The sequence below is a fragment of the Megascapheus bottae genome, chromosome 21, assembly GCF_031878675.1.
Source record: "Megascapheus bottae isolate mThoBot1 chromosome 21, mThoBot2.hap1, whole genome shotgun sequence".
NCBI classification, from domain to species: Eukaryota; Metazoa; Chordata; class Mammalia; order Rodentia; family Geomyidae; genus Megascapheus; species Megascapheus bottae.
Window position 1 is genome coordinate 22,409,216 of NC_143529.1, and position 20,256 is coordinate 22,429,471.

The 20,256-nt window shown below is 43.6% G+C and overlaps 2 protein-coding genes across 4 annotated transcripts in view; both read left to right on the forward strand.

The window, feature by feature from the left end:
- The first annotated feature begins 71 nt into the window (after positions 1–71).
- On the forward strand, positions 72–13,921 carry Tmem169 (transmembrane protein 169). 3 transcript variants are annotated; one of them, XM_090354774.1, is made up of 3 exons: positions 72–119; positions 8,755–9,145; positions 11,153–13,921. In XM_090354774.1, the coding sequence occupies exons 2-3, from the start codon at positions 8,881–8,883 to the stop codon at positions 11,773–11,775; spliced, it is 888 nt and encodes a 295-aa protein (XP_090210900.1). In that variant the 5' UTR covers positions 72–119; positions 8,755–8,880; the 3' UTR covers positions 11,776–13,921. The 3 variants fall into 3 exon arrangements, with proteins under 3 accessions (XP_090210900.1, XP_090210898.1, XP_090210899.1); XM_090354772.1 differs by having other exon boundaries at positions 76–123; XM_090354773.1 differs by lacking the exon at positions 72–119 and adding an exon at positions 420–552.
- A 2,190-nt stretch (positions 13,922–16,111) lies between these two features.
- Positions 16,112–20,256, forward strand: part of Xrcc5 (X-ray repair cross complementing 5) — a 106,053-nt gene continuing 101,908 nt past the window's right edge. The window contains exons 1-2 of the mRNA XM_090354775.1: positions 16,112–16,204; positions 20,107–20,220. Of these exons, the coding sequence (XP_090210901.1) occupies positions 16,184–16,204; positions 20,107–20,220 (135 nt within the window). The 5' untranslated portion in view covers positions 16,112–16,183. The remainder of the gene's footprint in view (positions 16,205–20,106; positions 20,221–20,256) is intronic.

Consider the following 20,256-nt stretch of genomic DNA (forward strand, 5'->3'; position numbering starts at 1 on the left):
TGTGGCTAGGCGCACACGTGACCCTGGCCCCGCCCCGGGCCCCGCCCCCCGCGGTGCAGCTCCGCATCCTCTTCAGGTTGAACCCGCATCCTCTGCCAGCCGTGGGTCCTCGGGCACGAGTGGGTGAGACTCCTCCTTCGCGTTTTAAATATATTCTCAGATTTCGATGCCTCGCGCAGAAGGGGAAGGGAGATGGATGGACAGACAGACAGATAGATAGATAGATAGATAGATAGATAGATAGATAGATAGATAGATAGATAGATAGATATGGCCCTTGGGGCCATAGCAAACGTGGTTAATTTAAATTAAATTAACATTAAGTCTCCAGTGCGTCTGGAAAGAACCGGGCGGCTCTTGCTGCGCCCGCCCGCTCGCTTCAGACGTCAGCTGGCTGGAGCTCCAGCTGCTGTGTGCTGGGAAGGGGAACGCGAGCCGGGCTTGGCTGGGGAGAAGGGGCGCCAGAAATCCAGATCCCTGCATCCCCCAGGGAGGAGGCCCAGAGAGAGGTGGATGGCGAGAAGGGAGCCGCGGTTGCAGTTATTCACATAGGTAATACAGATTTTATTTTTAAAAATACACTCGGGCCCTCTCCCACCCCCATCTCCCGCGCCCCACCCAGGAATGGAGGAAAGGAACCTGTGCGGGATTTGAGATCTGATACGCTTCAGCCGGGCCACAGCAGGGCACACAGAGGACCTTTCGTTGGAGGATGTTTTCTGCACCACCCCTCTGTAGGTTTTATGTTTGAGATTTGTCTTCCAGGTACCTCTTTATGAAAAAAAAAAAAAAAAAAGTCGAACTTGCTGAGAGAATGGGGGAAATTTCCCATCATGACCTGGCACTCAGATAACAGGATTTATTCAGATTCTGTCACTTTTGTTTACAAACTTGACAAATCTAGGGACTGTGTCAGAATATCTGGGGAAGGTGTTCTGTGCTATGGGCTTAATCCAGGTGGGATGCTATATCAAACTAAGTTACTAAAGAGCTATATTTTCCCCTAATAGGTATTAAAATAATGCAAACTTTTTAAAGCTATCTTCTTTATTTATTATTATTATTTTTTATTTTTTGGCTCAAAAATCCACTTTGTAGAGAGTGAAGCAGATATCATTTCCTACCCTGGTCCCTCCTACCAGCAGGGCTAAGTACTCACATTATCTGTTCTTCCAAAGCCCTCTCCACTTCTCCAACTTTCCTTTACAAACTCTACTGTTACTGACAGATTCTAGTCAACAGTCATTAGAGGTTTCCATTGACTATGGGGAGGGCGGTGAGGAGAAATTGCTGGCTCTGCTACTTTAGTCGATTATATAATTAGAACCAAATTTGAAAAAAATCACACCATCCTAATCACTTTTTGTTTTTGGTTGGTTGGTTGTAGGGCTTAAGGTTGGGGCCTGAGCTCTGTCCCTGAGTTTTTTGCTCAACACTAACACTGTACCACTTGGAGCCACTGCTCCACTTCTGGTTTTCTGATGGCATGGATCCTGTCATCTCAATCTCCTGAATAGCTAGGATTACAGCACCTAGCTCATACCCATTAAAAAAAAAACCCCACAAATAGGAAAGTTCAAAATATTGTTGCAGAAAAAAATAGAATTCGAGGCACTTTGATCCCTATGGCAAAGTAGTTTGTTTGTTTTTGTGCTTTCCTGAGTACAGAAACATTTTAAATTCCTTCAAAGATGATTTAAAGCTGAGCACCAGTAGCTCACACCTGGAATCCTAGCTACTAGAAGGCTGAGATCCAAGGATTGTGGTTCAATGCCAGCCTGACCATGAAAGTCCATGAGACCCATCTCCAATTAACCACAAGAAAACCGGAAGTAGTGCTGTGGCTCAAGTGGTAGAGCACTAGCCATGAGCTAAAGAGCTCAGGGACAGTGCTCAGGCCCAGAGTTCAAGCCCCATGGCTGAAAAAAAAAAAAGATGACTTGATTAAAGGTATCCATTTATTGTCCTCAATTGAGATGTGCCAAGGTGAATCAATAAAGGCCTGATTACAACTACAGCCATGTGACCACTAAGTAAGAGAACGATTTGAAAGTTTTTCAGTAAAAAGTGTGATTTAGAGATGGTCTCTTCAAGAGATATTTTGTTTAAAACAAGGAGGCTTTGTCTCTCTACTTGTGCCTTTGACTTTGGGGTTGGAAACTGATAAAGCTCCTCCTCCCTCACCCCCAGCCTAGATGCACACTAATGCTCCTGTTTGGAAGCATTTTGTTTTCAGATATTAATTCTGATCCCTGTTTGAGCCATTTCTTCCTGGGGCTATCACTTCATGCTGCACTGCCACTCCCTTGGCTGAATCAAACACTGCTCTTCTCAGTGCTAGGCATCACAGATCCCTTTGTCCTGGAAGAAAAGATATGCTATAATCCTCCCATACCTCCAGTTTTGTCATGGCCCATTAGCCACACCGCCCTCCCACTTCTGAGATGCTCTTGCTGCTCACACATCTCCCCACCCCTCCTCCACCCCATCTGCCAGGAACCCTCATTTTCTCCCCTCTCCGTAACAGCTGCTGGCTACAGACTGATGGGGCATTTTGGGCTTCTCAACATGCAAATTTGCAGAATTGAATGCCAATGAGGCATCTAGTTCTGTTCCTGCCTTGAAACATGACCATTCCTGAGCCAGCTTCCATTAATAAGATTCCTAGTCAATTCATAATATTCAACCAGTTCTAACTGAGCACTGCAGTTGGCCAGGCAATGCTGTTGGTGTGGAGGATTCTGTGTAGTCAAGGCAGGTAGCTTTCACTGCCTTGCAAGTATATATTAGAGTATGTAGGGATAGTGAAAGTGGAGGATTGAGAGGTATGTGTGCCACAAGAGATAGGACAATAGCCAAGCAGAAGGTGAAGGTCAGATTGTGTGTATGTGTGTGTACGTGCATACGTTCACACATGTGCATGCACATTCACCTGTCCTGGTCCTTGAACTCAGGGCTTGGCACTGCTCCTGAGATTTTGTCATGAAGTCTCGTATTCTACCACTTGAACTCCAGCTCTACCTCCAGCTTTCTTAGTAGCTAATTGGAGATAAGAGTTTCACAGGCTTTCCTGCCCAGACTGGCTTTAAACTGTGATAATCAATCAGATCTCAGCCACCTCAGTAGCTAGGATTACAGGAGTGAGCTATCCATGCCAGGCTGAAGATCAGGTCTTATAGCTCTCACAATTCAGAGATTCTCAAAGTCCTCAGACCCAACTACCGTTGCTGCCAAGAAAGCATTTCCTTTATATACAATCAGATGCTGCTTAACCTGCCGCAGACTTGTAACCAAATCGAGTTCCTTTCCTAGACAACAAGTTGTTGGAGCAAGGAAAAGATTTATTTGGAGCCAGTATTCATGGCTCATGCCTATAAATCCCAGCTATTCATGAGGTTGAGATCTCAGGATTGCAATTCCAAACCAGCCATGAATGAAAGTTTGTGAGACTTACCTCCAGCAAAAAGTTGGAAGTAGACCTGCAGCCCAAATGTTAAAGTGCCAGCTAAAGGATAGCACTGAGTTTAAGCCCCAGTACTGGCATCAACAATAAAAAGAAAGAAGGAAGGGAGAAAGGAAGGAAGGAGGGTAGGCTGGCAGGCAGGCAGGCTGGTAGGCAAGCAGGCTTATTTGGAAAGCTAGCAAATCAAAGAAGATGGAAGCAGCTATTTACAAAGATTGATTTTAAGGAGGTCAGGTGTGTATAGGGCTTTTGTACAGAGGGAATGGAGGAGCAGGTAAATAATGAGCACGGGGCCACAAGTTGAGTAGAGTCTTCATACACCAGGCATGCATTTTGCACTGAAATATCTTTGGGGCTAATCATTTACTTTCATCTCCTAGGCCAGTCTCTTATTTTTTTTTACACCAACATAGTGTATTCCTTCAACTTAAATATTATTTTACTTTTTTTTTGGTGGGTCATAGGCTTGAATTCTGCATGGGCGCTGTCCTTGAGCCCTTTAGCTCAAGGGTACCACACTACCCTAAGCCAACCCCCACTTCACGTTTTCTAGGGGTTAGTTAAGAGTCTCAGATCCTTTTGTGCCCAGGGTGGCTTTGAACCTCGACCCTCAGATCTCAGCCTCCTCAGTACTAGGATCACAGGTGTGAGTCACCGCACCCAGCTTATTTTATTTTTAATTAAAGAGCAAAACTAGCCAGGCACCAGTAGCTCGTGCCTATAATCCTAGCTACTCAGGAGGATGAAGTCTAAGGATCTCAGTAGAAAGCCAGCCCAGGCAGTACTGGTGCATACACACAGCATGCACGTACACACACACACACACACACACACACACACACACACACACAGATTAGGAAATTAATTTATATAGTTTTAATTTAAACTTCATATTCTTTCCTTTTTATTATTTATTTACTTTATTGTTATTATAGAGGTGATATACAGAGGAATTACAATTGCATGAGTCAGGTAATGAGTATATTTTCTTTTGTACAATGTCTTCTGTTCCCTCACTCTCTCCCAGGCCCTCCCCTCTGGATCCACTCAAAAGTTGTATAATTTACTCTCATTAGTGTCCAATGAACTCACCTGCTGCACTTTTTTTTTTCTAGCCCTGGGGCTTGAACTCAGGGCCTGAGCACTATCCTTGTGCTTTCTCAAGACTAGAGCTCTACCACTTGAGCCACAGCACCATTTCCGGCTTTTTCTATGTATGTGGTACCAAGGAATTGAACCCCGTCGTCACGCATGCTAGGCAAGCCCTCTACCATTAGGCAAAACTCGCAGCCCCTGCGCTTTTTTTTCTCTAGTTTTGTACCCTCCCCACAACTCTTCTGTAGATCACATTTGAGTAAACCATGTATAAGGTAAAGAAAATAGAATCATCAAATACTAAATCCTTAAAAAAAATTAAGAGCTGGGTGTGGTAGCTCACGCTTGTAATCCTACCTATTCAGGAGGCTGAGATCTAAGGGTCACAGTTCAAAGCCAGCCCGGGGACTAAAGTCTATGAGACTCTTATGTCCAATTAACCACTAGAAAACTGGAAATGGTACTGTGGCTCAAGGTAGCCTTGAGCTGAAGAGCTCAGGGACAATGCCCAGGCCCAGGAGTAGGGCAGTAGCTTTGAGCTGAAGAGTTCAGAGACAGTCCCCAATCCCAGAGTTCAAGCCCCAGGACCGACCACCCCCCAAAAAAAATTAAGAAAGGAAAAAAAAGAGATCTCTTGTTTCCTTTCAATATGCATGTTGTTTTATATAAACATGACCAGGCACTTAGACATTGTGCTTTTGTGTTTCTCTCCTAAGACTATCTATATTCTTTTGGTCTCATTCTGTGAGTATCTGCAATCTTATATAATTTATCATATCCCAGTGTATTTTAGGTCTAATTTCTGCAAATCAGAGAGAATCTGAGCCATTTGCCTCTCTGAGTTGGCTTACTTCACTTAACATGATTTGTTCTAGTTCTATACATTTCCTGTGAATTATATTAATTTATTATATCTTATGGCTCTGTAAAATCCCATTATTTGTAGTTTTTCAGTCCACTTACCTATCTGGATGATTTCCATACCTTGGCTTTTCTTTTTCTTTCTTTCTTTCTTTCTTTCTTTCTTTCTTTCTTTCTTTCTTTCTTTCTTTTTTTTTGCCAGTCCTGGGGCTTGAATTCAGGTGTGAGCACTGTCCCTGGATTTTTACAAGGCTGGAGCTCTACCACTTGAGCCACAGTACCACTTGCAGCTTTTTCTATGTATGTGGTACTGAGGAATTGAACCTGGGTCTTTGTGCAGGCTAGGCAAACACTCTCCCACTAGGTCCATCTCCCGGCCCCCATGTACTGACTTTTAAAGATTGTTTTGCACAGAGCAATTGTGCAGTTCCTGACAAATAGTCTTAGTGTTTACTGAATGTATAATTGAATGGGGTAGGCATATACAGATATTCCTCAGTTTACAATAAGGTCATATTCTGATAAACCTATCATAAATTTAAAATACATTTAATACAATTAATCTAGCAAACATGCTATCATAGCAACACAGGGCACTACAGAGTATAGTTATTTTCCCTCAGGATCATAAGATTGAGGGGGCATTATGAATATCTTCCACAACCCAGAATTTCAGCAATGCTTGGAGAAAAACATTAAAATTCCAAGTACAGTTTCTATGGAATGCATTCTATTTTCAATGCTAGCAAAACTTTAAGACAATCAGCGGGGTGCTGGTAGTTCATACCTGTAATCCAAGCTACTCAGAAGGCTGAGATCCGTGGATTGTATGCAAAGCAATTGTTCTTGGGAAGAAGTCTGGAAGATTCTTACCTCCAATAAACTACTCAGAAAAGGCTGGAAGTAGAACTTTGGCTCAAGTAGTAGAGTGATAGCCTTGAGCAAAAGAAGCTCAGGAACAGTGAGCAGGCCCTGTTTTTAAGCCCCAGGACCAGAATAATAACAAAAACTCAAAACAATCATATGTTGAATCACTTTCCGGTGAATTCATATCCTGATTAATAGTATCCAGATTAATAACTGAACTAAAATGATCTTGGCTGTGAAAGAAGGAGATAAATGGAATATGAGAGAAAGTGCCATGGTAGAGGTTTTTTGGGTAGTCAAGGAATTCTCCATTTGAGAGAAAGAGAGGAGGAAGGAAAGAAAGAAAGGAGCTATAGAGTAACTTAGCAGTTCTAATTTAGGAAAACACTAGATCCAATTGTAGCTTCCCCTTCTATAATATTTATACCCTTAACAGGCATAAACTAGTTTGCAGAGAGATCATCCATATCATACCATAGAATTTCCATGATGAAGCTTCCTGCATGTCAGTTTTACTACAGGATTTGGACTGGGGGAAGAATTCTTATATTAAACATAGACACAGAGAATAGAATTAAAACTCACATACATGTTTTTCTTTTTTATTGTCAGGATAACATATAGAGGGGTTACAATTACATTTGCCAGGTAATGGGTGCATTACTTCTCACATATTGATACCCCTTCTGATATTTTTATCCCCATTTCCCTCCTCCCACTCCCTCCTAATCATCTTGTTTTCCCCCTTACCTCTTCTATTTCAAATAATTGAATAAACATAAATACAGTTTACCAGGTAACAAAGTCAGATATAGTAACAATATGAGATTAACCATAAGGGTAAAAAATAAAGAGAAGATGGGCCGGGAGTTTGGCCTAGTGATAGAGTGCTTGCCTAGCATGCACAAAGACCCGGGTTCAATTCCTTGGTACCACATATATAGAAAAAAGCTGGAAATGGTGCTGAGACTCAAGTGGTAGAGCTCTAGCCTTGAGAAAGTCCAAGGAAAGTGCGCAGGCCCTGAGCTCGAACCCAGGACTGGCCGAAAAACAAAAATAAATAAAGAGAAGAGAAATAACATAGTACATAAGAACAACAATCATACAAGATAAACCTCTTATTTCCATATCCTAAAAATTCTTTCTTTTAGTCTCATCCTATGTACTTAGGTTTTGACCTATTGTACTTCTCTGCTAGGAGAGTCCTGGATGTGTACTAATTATTACAAATGAGGGAAACCATTGAGCCTATGTTCCTTTGGGTCTGGCTTACTTCACTTAATATGATTTTTTCCAAGTTTTTCCATTTCCTTACAAATGGGATGATGTCATTCTTTCTGATGGCAGTGTAGAATTCCATTGTGTATAAATACTACATCTTCTTGATCCATTCATACACTGAGGGGCATCTGGGTTGGTTCCATATCTTAGCTATGGTAAATAATGCTGCAATGAACATCATTGTGCTAGTGGCTTTAGTATGTCCTTGTTTCAGGACATTTGGATAAATGCCAAGGAGTGGGGTCATAGGGGAGCTCTATGTTTAGTCTTTTGAGGCTAGAGTTCTATCACTTGAGCCACAGCACCACTTCCAGCTTTTTCTATGAATGTGATACCAAGGAATCTAATCCGGGGCTTCGTGCATGCTAGGCAAGCTCTCTACCACTAGGCTAAACTCCTGGCCCCTTTATTATTTATTTTTGTGTGCCAGTACTGAGGTTTGAACTCAGGGCATTATGCTCTCACTTATGGCTGGTACTAGCTGGACCACTTGAGTCACACCTCCACTTTCAGCTTTTTGATGCTTAATTGATGATAAGAATCTCGGGTTTTCTGTCCTGGCTGGCTTTGAAGGTTAGTATTCAGTTCTTAGTCTTCTGAGTAGTCAAGATTATTAGCTAGGGTTACCTGGCAAGGTTGTTTGTTAAATGCCAGCTCCTTATACACCTTTCTCAACTAATTGCCCTATACTTTGCACCCCAATGCCTGATGAAGTTTTCTGTGGTATTATCATATATTTACATAAAATGACAAACTATAATATTGAAACACAATTTTTATTCACCTCAGAAGACTTAGAGATGAGGCTCAAGGTTTGAAAGCATCCTGGGCAGTAAAGTCCTTGAGACTCTTATCTGTAATTTACTATGAAAAAGCAAGAAGTAGATCTTGGCTCAAGTGGTAGAGTGCCAGCCTTGTGCATAAAAGCTAAGGGACAGTGCCTAGTCTTCAAGGCCTAGCATGGGTACAGATTTGAACTGCAATTCTCAGATCTCAGTGTATTGAGTAGCTAGGATTACATGCCTGGGCCACTGGTGCCCAGACTATAATCTTGTAAGGGAACTTCCATTAGACTGTGGGAAAGCAAGGGGCATATGGGCTCTGCTAGGCTGACGGTGATTTTCCAAGTCCTCCTCCCTCTCACTCCATTTCCTCCTCACTAATGCCTTTGCTTTCCTATCTTTCAGGTGGCACATGTTCTCAAGATATTTTTACACAACCACTTTCAGGAAGAAGGCTTTTGATGTGGAGATTGTGACTTTGGTCAAGGAATTCAGACTCTTAATCAGGCTTAACTAGGTATTAGGGTTGGGATGGAGGAGTCGGCAACAGAAGAAAGCCAACTCCCAAGCTCTCACCAGGGTTCTCTGAGAAGGGCTGTGGCTGCAGCTCTGGCTCTTGATGGGGAATCCACTATAGGTCGCAGGAAAAAGAAAAGGAAAGAGTCTCGACCAGAATCTATCATTATTTACCGGTCAGATAATGAGAAAACGGATGAGGAACCTGAGGAATCAGAAAGTGGAGATCGGCCTAAAGAAGAGGAGGGAGATGATTTTCTAGACTGTCCTGTAGACGATGGTGAGTCTGAGTGGGGCATCTGATCAAAGCCTTTAAAAGGAAATGCAAAGGGCTGGGAGCATGGCCTCGAGGTAGGGTGCATGCTTAGCACACATGAAGCCATGGGTTTGATTCCCCGGTACCACATACACAGAGAAAGCTAGAAGTGATGCTGTGGCTCAATTAGTAGACCACTGACTCTGTGTTCAAGTCCCGAGAGAGAGAGAGAGAGAGAGAGAGAGAGAGAGAGAGAGAGAGAGAGAGAGAGAGAGAGAGAGGAGAGAGAGAGAGAGAGAGAGAGAGAGAGAGAGAGAGAGAGAGAGAGAGAGAGAGAGAGAGAGAGAGAGAGAGAGAGAGTCAAAGAGGGTGCTTTCTCCAGAAGGGCTATGGGTTCACTGACCTCTTTGTTCTTGGTAATTTCTTGCAGTGTTGCAGTCTGTTTTGTTTTTGGAGCTCTTTCAGTAAATATTGCATTCATTTAGTCCCTACTATATTCGATTCTAGGGAGAAGGAAATCACTTCCACTCATAGTATAATGGAAGAAGCTGACACAAACCAGATGCTAGAGGCTTATGTATGTAATCCTAGTTACTCAGGAGGATTGAGGTTTGAAGTCAGCCTGAATAGATGAGTCTATGAGACTCCATCTCCAATTAATAAGCAAAAAGCAAGTCTGGAAGCATGACTCAAATGGAAGCGTGACATCCATGATCAAGCCAGACTAGTAAGTGTGGGGCTTTTAAATTCAAGGCCCTATTACCAGGAAAAAAAACCAACAACAACAAAAGAAGAACTTATAACTGCATACAATAAGAGAGAGAAATAATGTTGAGTTTAAAAATAACTAAGAAGGTAACAAGATGACAATGACAATGTACTATTTTTTCTCTCATGTGAAGGAGTGCCAAAAATTGAGTGAAAATAGTAACTTCAGTGTGAGGAAATGACTACCTGCCCATATATACCTCACATGGAAGTGAGTAGCTGTTAAAAACAATGGGACCAAGGTAAACCAATGCCACCATACCCACTAGATACTATGTTGGTAATGAACTTTACAACTTGGGGGAAGGGGAGTTAGGGGGAGTGAAAGCAGGAGAAAATGCACTCATTGCCTTACTTATATAATTGTAACCCCTCTGTACATCACCTCTACAATAAAAAATTAAAATTAAAAATAAAAAAATGAGCCAGGCATGTTGGCTCACACCTGTAATCCTAGCTACTCAAGAGGCTGAGATCTGAGGATCAAGATTCAAAGCCAGCCTGGGCACAAAAGGACCTGAGACTCTTAACTCCAGTTAGCCTCCAGAAAACGGGAAGTTGGTGCTTGGCTCAAGGTAGGGTGGCAGCCTTGAGCTGAAGAGCTCAGGGACAGTGCCCAAGCCAGAGTTGGAGCTCTATGACCCCTCCTCCAAAAAAAAATCTCCCCCATGAAATATATACCCCTGTTCTACATATATAATCATAACTATTGATATTCATTTTATGAAGTGTTTGTATTATGCCAGGTAGCTTACACCTGTAATAATCCTAGTTATTCAAGCGGTTGAGATCTGAGGGTTGCAAATAGAAGCTAGCCCAGGCAAGAGTGTCTGTGAGAGCCTATATCCAGTTGGAGGTGGTGCAGCTCAAATGGTAGAGTGCCAGCCTTAAATGAAAAAAACTTAGGAGCATCATTCAAGCCCCAAGTTCAAGCCCCAGTACCGGCATCCAAAACAAGGCTAATCTGGATCAACACTTATCAGGGTCTAGACATGTGGAGTGAAAACTTACTATGGGAGTATGTAAGACACAGAACAGTAACTGCCTTCCAGGGGTGTGGACCCCTTCATCCACCCATGAGCCACTGACCCCTCTGCCAAATGCTGGAAGGAAGGAAGGAAGGAAGGAAGGAAGGAAGGAAGGAAGGAAGGAAAGGAAGGAAAGGAAGGAAGGAAGGAAGGAAGCCCATATCAACCCTAGACTCAGGAAGGGCACAGATTTCACCCTTTAGATCTTCACTTTTACCTCGTTTGTGCCCTGCAGGTATATGGGACATGCCTGTGGACAGCCGCTATGTCACATTAACTGGAACCATCACTCGAGGGAAGAAAAAGGGTCAGATGGTAGACATCCATGTCACATTGACAGAGAAGGAGATTCAGGAATTGACCAAGCCTAGGGAGCTGCTAAGGGAAACAGCACCTGAGGGAAGAAAGGCCTGCCAGGTGGGAGCAGACCGAGGGCCACACGTGCTTCTCTGGACACTCGTCTGCCTGCCTGTGGTCTTCATCCTCTCTTTTGTTGTCTCTTTCTACTATGGCACCATCACCTGGTACAACATCTTCCTTGTGTACAATGAGGAGAGAACCTTCTGGCATAAGATCTCTTACTGCCCCTGCCTCATTCTCTTCTACCCAGTGCTCATCATGGCCATGGCCTCATCCCTAGGTATTTACGCTGCTGTGGTCCAGCTCTCCTGGTCCTGGGGTGCATGGTGGCAAGCTGCTAGGGACATGGAAAAAGGTTTCTGTGGTTGGCTTTGCAGCAAACTTGGTCTAGAGGATTGTTCTCCTTACAGCATTGTGGAGCTGCTTGAATCAGACACTATCTCAGCCAGTCTCTCCAACAAAGACCCTACCCAGGAAGTAGAAACCTCCACTGTCTAAACTGCCAACTGACTTGCTTCTCTGGCCCCAGTAGACATCAGCTTATAATCCCAGCAGGTTCTTTCTTTAAATCATCTTCTGCCTGCTTTAGATCTGGAAGATCTTAGTGAAGACTGATCTGTCCAGCTTTCTTGATGGTTCCAGGAAGGAATGGGAACAGAAAACCAAGTTCTACCGAATCAGTCCATCCAATGGACGCACTGTTCTTGACTCTTTTTCCTACAATGACCATTTATGTGGGATGGGGAGTTTGATGGTGTTACTGATGCCTGTAACACAGGGGAATATAGGATTAAATGTGACAGGGAGAATAAAGATAAGCTCAGGGGTGGCAGTCTATGAAGAAGAAAGATGGAGGGACATTTTTCATGAACTGGGCTATCATATATTGTAGCAGAAAGTAAAGATATATAAGAATCATTTAGATTTAGACTGAACTGCACAAAGTAAAGCCCTAAGGCAGAAGTTTCTTTCTTAGAGATCTAGAGGCAGACCATCCTGGAACTCTGTGAAATTACCCAGGTCCCAGGTTTTTGCATGGGGGGAATATGGCTCTTCTTATTTTTAATGTCCCAATAATGACTATATCTTCAACCACCACATCCCTGTTTTTGTTATTGTCTTGTAAAACAAGCAAACATAAAAAGGGCAGAGAGCAACTCCTCCTGTTTAAGAGTATTTACCCAAAGTTTCCCCCCAATGTCTTTTATGTCATGGACCAAACCTTACTCATATGACCTCACAACAACAACAACAACAGCAAAATGCTAAGGAATGGAATCTTTTGTTAGAGTAGCTATATTCTCAGTGAAATACTGGGAATCATTCTAATTGGAGAGAAAAGGAAAGAATGGCAAATTTGATTGGCTACCTTACAATAATTATTTAAGGACATTCAAAATTGCTAACACAATATTTGTTTGTTTGCTTATTTATTTATTTTGGCTTGAATCTTAAACAGTGAATTTATACATAGACACAAACTATATATAATACATATATGTTTTTCCTATAATAGATAATATGTTCTTTTTTTTGCCACTCCTGGGCTTGAGCTCAGGGCCTGAGCACTGTCCTTGGACTTTCTCAAGGCTAGAGCTCTACCACTTGAGCCTCAGCACCACTTCTGTTTTTTTTTTCTGTGTATGTGGTACCAAGGAATTGAACCTGGGTCTTTATGCATGCTAGGTATTCACTCTACCACTAGGCCAAACTCCCGGCCCAGATAATATGTTCTTATATACTTTTCAATTAAGCCTTTGGAATGACCTGTGGTTTCAGGCTTCTTGGAAAGAAATAGTGGCTACAAAAGGATAATTATAAGCCGGGAACGGTGGCTCATGCCTGTAAATCCTAGTACTCAGGAGCCTGAGATCTGAGGATCAAGGTTCAAAACCAGCCTGGCACAAAAGAATCTGAGACTCTTATCTCCAATTAATGTCAAGAAAGTGGGACATGGGGTTTGGCTCGAGGATAGGGAGGTGGACTTGAGCTGAAGAGCTCAGAGACAGTGCCCAGGCCCAGAGTTCAAACCCCATGACCCACAACAAAACAAAACAAAACAAAAAACCCACAAAAGAAAAAGAAAAGAAAAAGAATTTGGACATTAACAACTTCATCTCTAATGGTTTCTTGGGGCTTGAACTCTGGGCCTGGGCACTATCCCTGAGCTCTTCAGCTCAAGGCTACCACCCTACCTGGTGTGTTGTCCCTGAGCTCTTCAGCTCAAGGCTACTGCCCTCTAACCCTGGAGCCACAGCACCACTTCCAGTTTTCTAGTGGTTAACTGGAGATAAGAGTCTCTGTTCTTTAGTGCCCAGGCTGGCTTTGAACCTTGATCCTCAGATCTCAGTCCCCTGAGTAGCTAGGGTTATAGGTGTGAGCCACCTACCTGGCTTCCAATGGTTTCTTAATTTCAAAATACTGAATTTAAGAGGTCAGGTAATTTTGGAAGTCTGAGTCTTTAAAAGCAAAGGACTTGCCTTTTCCCTCTTGGCCCAATCCTTTTATGAATCTAAAGATGAAATATGAAGGATTGACTCCTGCCTTATTCCCACAGCTCAATAAAGCATCCAGTGTGTGCTCCTGTGCTTGTCCTCAGACAACTCATTCCAACCTTGGACGCTGGCAGACCACAACCCATTTTTTATTTTTTTACTTTTTATTTTTTTTTTTCTGCCTTGTTAAGGCCCATATAAACCTGGACCCAAATTCAGTCCCTTGGACAACCTCCAAACCTGCAGGAAGTTCTGTGCCCCTCACTGGCAATAAACTGCCCTAACCTGCTGACAATCGAGTCTGGCCTACTACTTTTCTGTCCTCCTCCATTTTTCTAACAATAAGGAAAACTGGTGCTGATTTTTGTTTACATCTCAAAAAGAAGCAGTTGAAAGAACTTCTGTGAACAGAATCAGACAGAGGTTGCCTGTGCTCCCCTACAGGGGGCCAGGTCCATCTGCTTTAGTGTACAGTACTGAACTTGACCCTCAGCAACTCCCTCCTTCCCTTCCTTTCTTCCTTAATATGTTTCTTTGTTTACATTGTTATTAGTTCGGCCAGAGGAAATGTCAAACATTTTTGAAGATAAACTTGGTGCTCTTTGGTACATTTGCAGAGGTGTTAACAGTTGTGATGAAGATCAAATAAAAATAAAATCTGATAAATGTTTGTTGTTCTCCTCCTCCTCCTTCTCCAACTTCTTTTTTTGCCGGTCCTGGGGCTTAATGACCTTAGGGCCTGGGCACTGTCCCTGAGCTTCTTTTTGTTCAAGGCTAGCACTCTACCATGTGAGCCACAGTGGTACTTCTGGCTTTTTCTGTTTGTATGGTATTGAGGAATGGAACCCAGAACGTCATGTGAGGCAAACACTCTGCCAGAAAGCTACTTTCCTAGCCCACTATTCTTTTTTTTGGGGGGGGGGTGAGGGGGTCAGTCATGGGGCTTAAACTCTGGGCCTGGGTGCTGTCCCTAAGTTCTTCAGCTTAAGGCTACTGCTCTACCCCTTGAGCCACAGCCCCACTTCTGGTTTTCTAGTAGTTAATTGGAGATAAGAGTCTCACATTCTTTAGTGCCCAGGCTGGCTTTAAACCAACCGAGATCCTCAGATCTCAGCCTCCCCAGTTGCTAGCTAGGATTACAGTCACTGCACCTGGCTCACTTCATTTTTTCTTTGAGGCTCTCCAAAATAACTTTTTTTTTTTCCTTTGGTCAGTCGTGGGACTTGAACTCTGGGCCTGAGTGTTGTCCCTGAGCTCTTCACCTCAAGGCTAACTCCCTATTCCTTAAGCCACAGCACCACTTCCTCCAAAATAACTTTGAATGCTATGGTTTGCAGAAAATGGATAAGCTTTATGGCACCACACAGGTGTATGCATGCACACACACACACCCACACCCACACTCAAACTCACACACTAAGTCACATTCCCAGCCTCTAGAACTCTGAATTCAACTCAAGAACTGGAAGAACCTCCTGAGCACAAATTGAAACTACCTCTCTTGATTTGATTATGTTTTAGCTTCCCCCAGGCTTCTTTTTTCCTCATGGATTTTCATTTCAGGCTTAATTCCTTCATTTCCCAGACTCATGTTTTCTTGAGGGAGAGAATGTGATTGGACTTTCTTTCCCCGGTTTGGACAGAGGTTTGCAGATACTCCTTGCAGCTTTCTGCAGACCTTTGTGTGGCCTATTTGGCATAGAAGACAGCTGGTTTCTGTGCTAGGACCTCAGAAGGAAGGCCAAGTAATTTGGACAGTTTGGGCATGCCAAGCACGGTGATTGATGGCAGTGATGGCTGCACTGGACTCTCCTAAATTAAACTCCCCTCTGGAGAGTCTTACAAGGCTTCCAAGGCATTTCTAGACGACTCCCCCCACCCCCCAATCTCCTCTTTGATGTCCAATGCCCTTCCTATTTTTATTTGTCCAAAAAAACCTACTCCTATGATGATTGCATCTGTAATACCTTCGTTATCACCTTTTTCAAAGAGCCTATTGAGTATATTCATACTCAAGGACATATAACTCCAATGCACCGACCCAAGACGCTGGAGGTATAATTGCTCATGAAAACAAAGGGAAGTGTCTTGGGAAATGAGAGTAGAATGAATCCAGATCAGTATGCATCATAGATTAGTATGAATCCGGAACTAGCGTTTCTGGAACTCCATCCGCATCAAGGGAGCCGGAAGGCTAGCGCGCGTGTGTGTGTGTGTGGGGGGGGGGGGGGGGGGAGCTGCACGGAGGGAATGTGCGCATGCTCAGAGCTGCGCCGCGCTGCCCGGAAGCCGGGCCCGGAAGTCGCTTTTCCCGGTGTGCGGTGAGCTTGCGAGTCCGCCGGAACCTTGTGGCGGCGCTGCTGCGCGTTCCCGTACGGAAGAGGCCTTTAAGGCGCCTGAGGACCGAGAACATGGCGCGGATGGGGAGTAAGGTTAGCTGGGCGTGGGCTTTGTCTGTTCTGGTCGGGCTCAGGAGTTGTGAGATGACAGCAGCAGTGCCCAGCGGCGAGGCGACGGGCACGGGCCCGGGGCTGGCCGGCAGTAAGAGGACCTCGGCCGGGGAAGCCCTCCTCCTACCCTCTGTTTTCCAGTGCTGGCACTGGAGTGTGAGCTCTGGGCTTGCACTCTGACCCTGAGTGATGTGTAGATGGGTTACAGTTACCACGCGCCAGGTGTTGGGTACTTCTTGAACATTGGTACCCCTTCCCTGTGCTTTTCTCCCTCTTTCCCTCCCCTGCCCTCTCACAATCATCTTGTTTTGTTTTTTCCCCCCCTAAGGCTGGCTCTCCACCGCTTGAGCCATAGGTCCACTTTTGGTGGTTCACTGGAGAGGAGTCCCAGGGACTTTCCTGCCTGGCCTGCGATCCTCAGTTCTCCGCCTCCCGAATCGCTAGAATTACAGGCGAGAGCCTGCGTCCTGTTTGTTTTGTTTTTCTTTTTTAAAGTAGCTTTAAGTAGTTGTTGCAAAGTCGTTTCAGTTACCCACTCTCTCCTTCTGCATCCCTACCCCACTCTCATCGGCCCCTCAGGCTCCCTTCCCTCCTTCCCTCTGCTCCTGTTGTCACTCATTTGCTAACCGTACTCCCTAAATTGTTTCTGAGCCTGGGTTCCTAAAATTTATGTTAGAATGGCATTTAGCTAAAATAAGCAGTCCTCTTTTGGGGCTTGTCGCAAAACTGAGAGTGAAATAATTTGGCATGTAGAACTTCGAACCTTTGAGCCTGATCCTCAGATCTCAGCCTCCTGAGTAGTTGAGATTACAGGTGTAAGCTACCGCACCCGGCTTCACTGACTGTTTCTAAATGATGTTTTCCCTCTTAGATTGAGTCAAACCAGTCTCCCCATAATTTATATCTGTAATACCTTTCCTGAAGACCAATCATTTCATAAGACAGCTGTCAAACATTTAGGAGAGGAATCTACCCGTTCCCCTCAATGCTCTCCATTTGGCACAAATATCACATTTTTTAGATCCTTTATCAAATGTTCAGTCTTCATAACTAATCGTAGGATACTTAGAATTGCTTAAACTTGATCAGTATAAAACTTAAAAGAGGGGCGGGGAGTTTGGCCTTGTGGTAGAGTACTTGCCTAGCATTCACAAAGACCCAGGTTCTATTCCTCAGTACCACATACATAGGAAAAAGCTGGAAGTGGTGCTGTGGCTCAAGTGGTAGAGCGCTAGCCTTGAGAAAACCCAAGGACAGTGCTCAGGCCCTGAGCCCAAGCTTAGGACTGGTAAAAACAAACAAACAATAACAACAACAAAAACATAGAAGAGACTGGCAGTCAGGGCCAAAGGAAACAGGTAGTTTGTTACCTAGTTCAATAGTGTTTAAACACTAAGATTGAGAGACATTCCCAAGGACTCATCACTAATTATCCGTAGAGATGGGACTATAACTGAGATGTCTCCTCTTTGTCTCCCTCCCTCTCCCATTTTTCCCTCTCTCCCGTCCCTCTCTCCTCATTACCTTCTCTTTCTTCCCCTCACTCTTGGAATCCAATCTACTGTTGATTCGACCTAAAATATTTATTGTCATAGAGTGCAGAAACTGTAATGTTGAATCAGCTATACTCTGAAATTGTGAGTTGTTACTACCTCATGTCTTCTACAATTAATATTCAGTTAATTTTGTTTGCCAATAATAGCATTAAGAACTTCATACATATCCCTTTTAGTTTGCCTGCCTTATTTCCTTAGTCCCCAATATGTGATTGTTATGTAAATGACTCTATGTCTTTGCTTATGCAGTTCCCTCTAACTTTCTTATTCCTATGTTTAACTCCTGTGTGTGTGTGCACACACGCATGTATGCACGCGCACGTGTGTGCCTCATGCACATACACAAGTGTGTGTACACTAGAACTGGGGATTAAACTTAGGGCCTTACCCCCTTGCTTGGCTTTTTCACTCAATGCTTGTATTTCACCACTTGAGCCACAGCTCCACATGCTTTTTGGTGTTTAATCGAAAGTAAGAGTCTCATGGACTTTCCTGCTTGGGTTGGCTTTGAGCATTGATCCTCAGATCTTAGCCTCCTATATAGCTAGGATTCCAGGCCAGAGTCACCAGTACTCAGATTGACTCCTCACTTTTTAAAATTCACCCAAAGGGGGCCGGGACTTTGGCCTAGTGGTAGAGTGCTTGCCTAGCATACACAAAGACCTGGGTTCAATTCCTCGTACCACATACATAGAAAAAGCCGGAAGTGATGCAGTGGCTCAAGTGGTAGAGCTCTAGCCTTGAGAAAGTCCAAGGATAGTATTCATGCCCTGAGTTTAAGCCCGAGGACTAGCAAAAAAAAAAAAAAAAGCATCCAAAGACCAAAAAGTCTTTTCTGTCTCTTATACTTCTCCGTTCCCAGTACTACTTGGTACCCACCACAAACTTCTGCATTGTCTTCACAAGTTTTGTTCTATCTTGTGTCTTCTAGAGTAGATTGGATTAGATAGCTTGGTTATTACAGGTCCTTAGTTTATGACCTTACTTTAAATTTTCAGGCTGTGTCATCTATACATCAATAGTCACCCACTGCCCCCCAAATACTTAGCAAACCACCGTTTCAGTAACTTGCATCAAAAGTATTCTCATGCATGTAGGTCTGCAGATTAACGCCAGCTTGATGTTTGTTAGGCTCAAGTGAGCTAGACTTAAGTATATTCTGCATATTAGTTTCATATCTGTTTACTGTAAATTTATTCTGAGTTTTAGGCCACTGATATGGTAGCTACCTGGAACACACTTCTTTCCTGATCACTGCTTTCTATCTTTTAGGATATATCAGGATAATTTAAATGTTGTCCAGGGTGAAACTTTATATGTTGTACGTGCATTCTCTATATAGAACAGATCATCATCTTTATGCCTTGCCTAAATACCAGCACAAGTTCTTTGAGTACAACAAGCAAGGCTCACAATTCAGAATCTTTGTTTTGTCAGTCATGGGCTCGACTCAAGGCCTAGTCACAGTCCTAGAGCTTTTCTGTTCAAGGCTCAATCTTTACCACTTTGAGCCACAACTCCACTTTTGGTTTTCTGATGGTTAATTGGAGATAAGAGTCTCACAGAAATGGGATCCTCGGGTCTCAGCCTCCTAAGCAGCTAGGATTACAGGTATGAGCCATCAGTGCCAGGCTCAGAATCTCAAGAGATAATATGTATATGATAATAAATATCTCCAGTCCTGGGGCTTAGTCTCAGGGCCTGGGCACAGTCCTTGAGCTAACACTGTGCCATTTGAGCCACAGCTCCGCTTTGGGCTTTTTCTGTTTATGTAACACTGAGAAATCAAACCCAGGGCTTCATACATGTTAGGTAACTAAGCCACATCCCCAGTATCTTAGAATCTTTTTTTTTTTTTCCTTTGCTAGTCCTTGGGCTTGAACTCAGGGCCTGGCATTGCCCTTGGACACTTTTTTTTTGCTCAAGGCTAGCACCCTGCCATTTGAGCCACAGCACCACTTCCGGCCTTTTCTGAATATGTGGTACCAAGGACTAGAACTCAGGGCTTCCTGTCTACTAGGCGAGCACTCTACCACTGGGCTATGTTTCTGGCCACTCAAAATCTTTTTTTTTTTTTTTTTTTTTTGCCAGTCCTGGGCTTGAGCTCAGGGTCTGGGCACTGTCCTTGGACTTTTCTCAAGGCTAGAGCTCTACCACTTGAGCCTCAGCACCACTTCCGGCTTTTTTCTATGTATGTGGTACCGAGGAATCGAACCCGGGTCTTCATGCATGCTAGGCAAGCACTTTAACCACTAGGCCAAACTCCCGGCCTCAAAATCTTTTTTAATGACTTACTTTCTTATATTCTGTTTTGAACTTTTTTTCTAGGCAGCTGTTGTGCTGTGTATGGATGTGGGCTTTACTATGAATAACTGCTTTCCTGGTAAAGAGTCCCCATTTGAACAAGCAAAGAAGGTGATGACCATGTTTATCCAGCGACAGGTAAATGTCAATCTGATCTTGAGCTTGTGACCCATG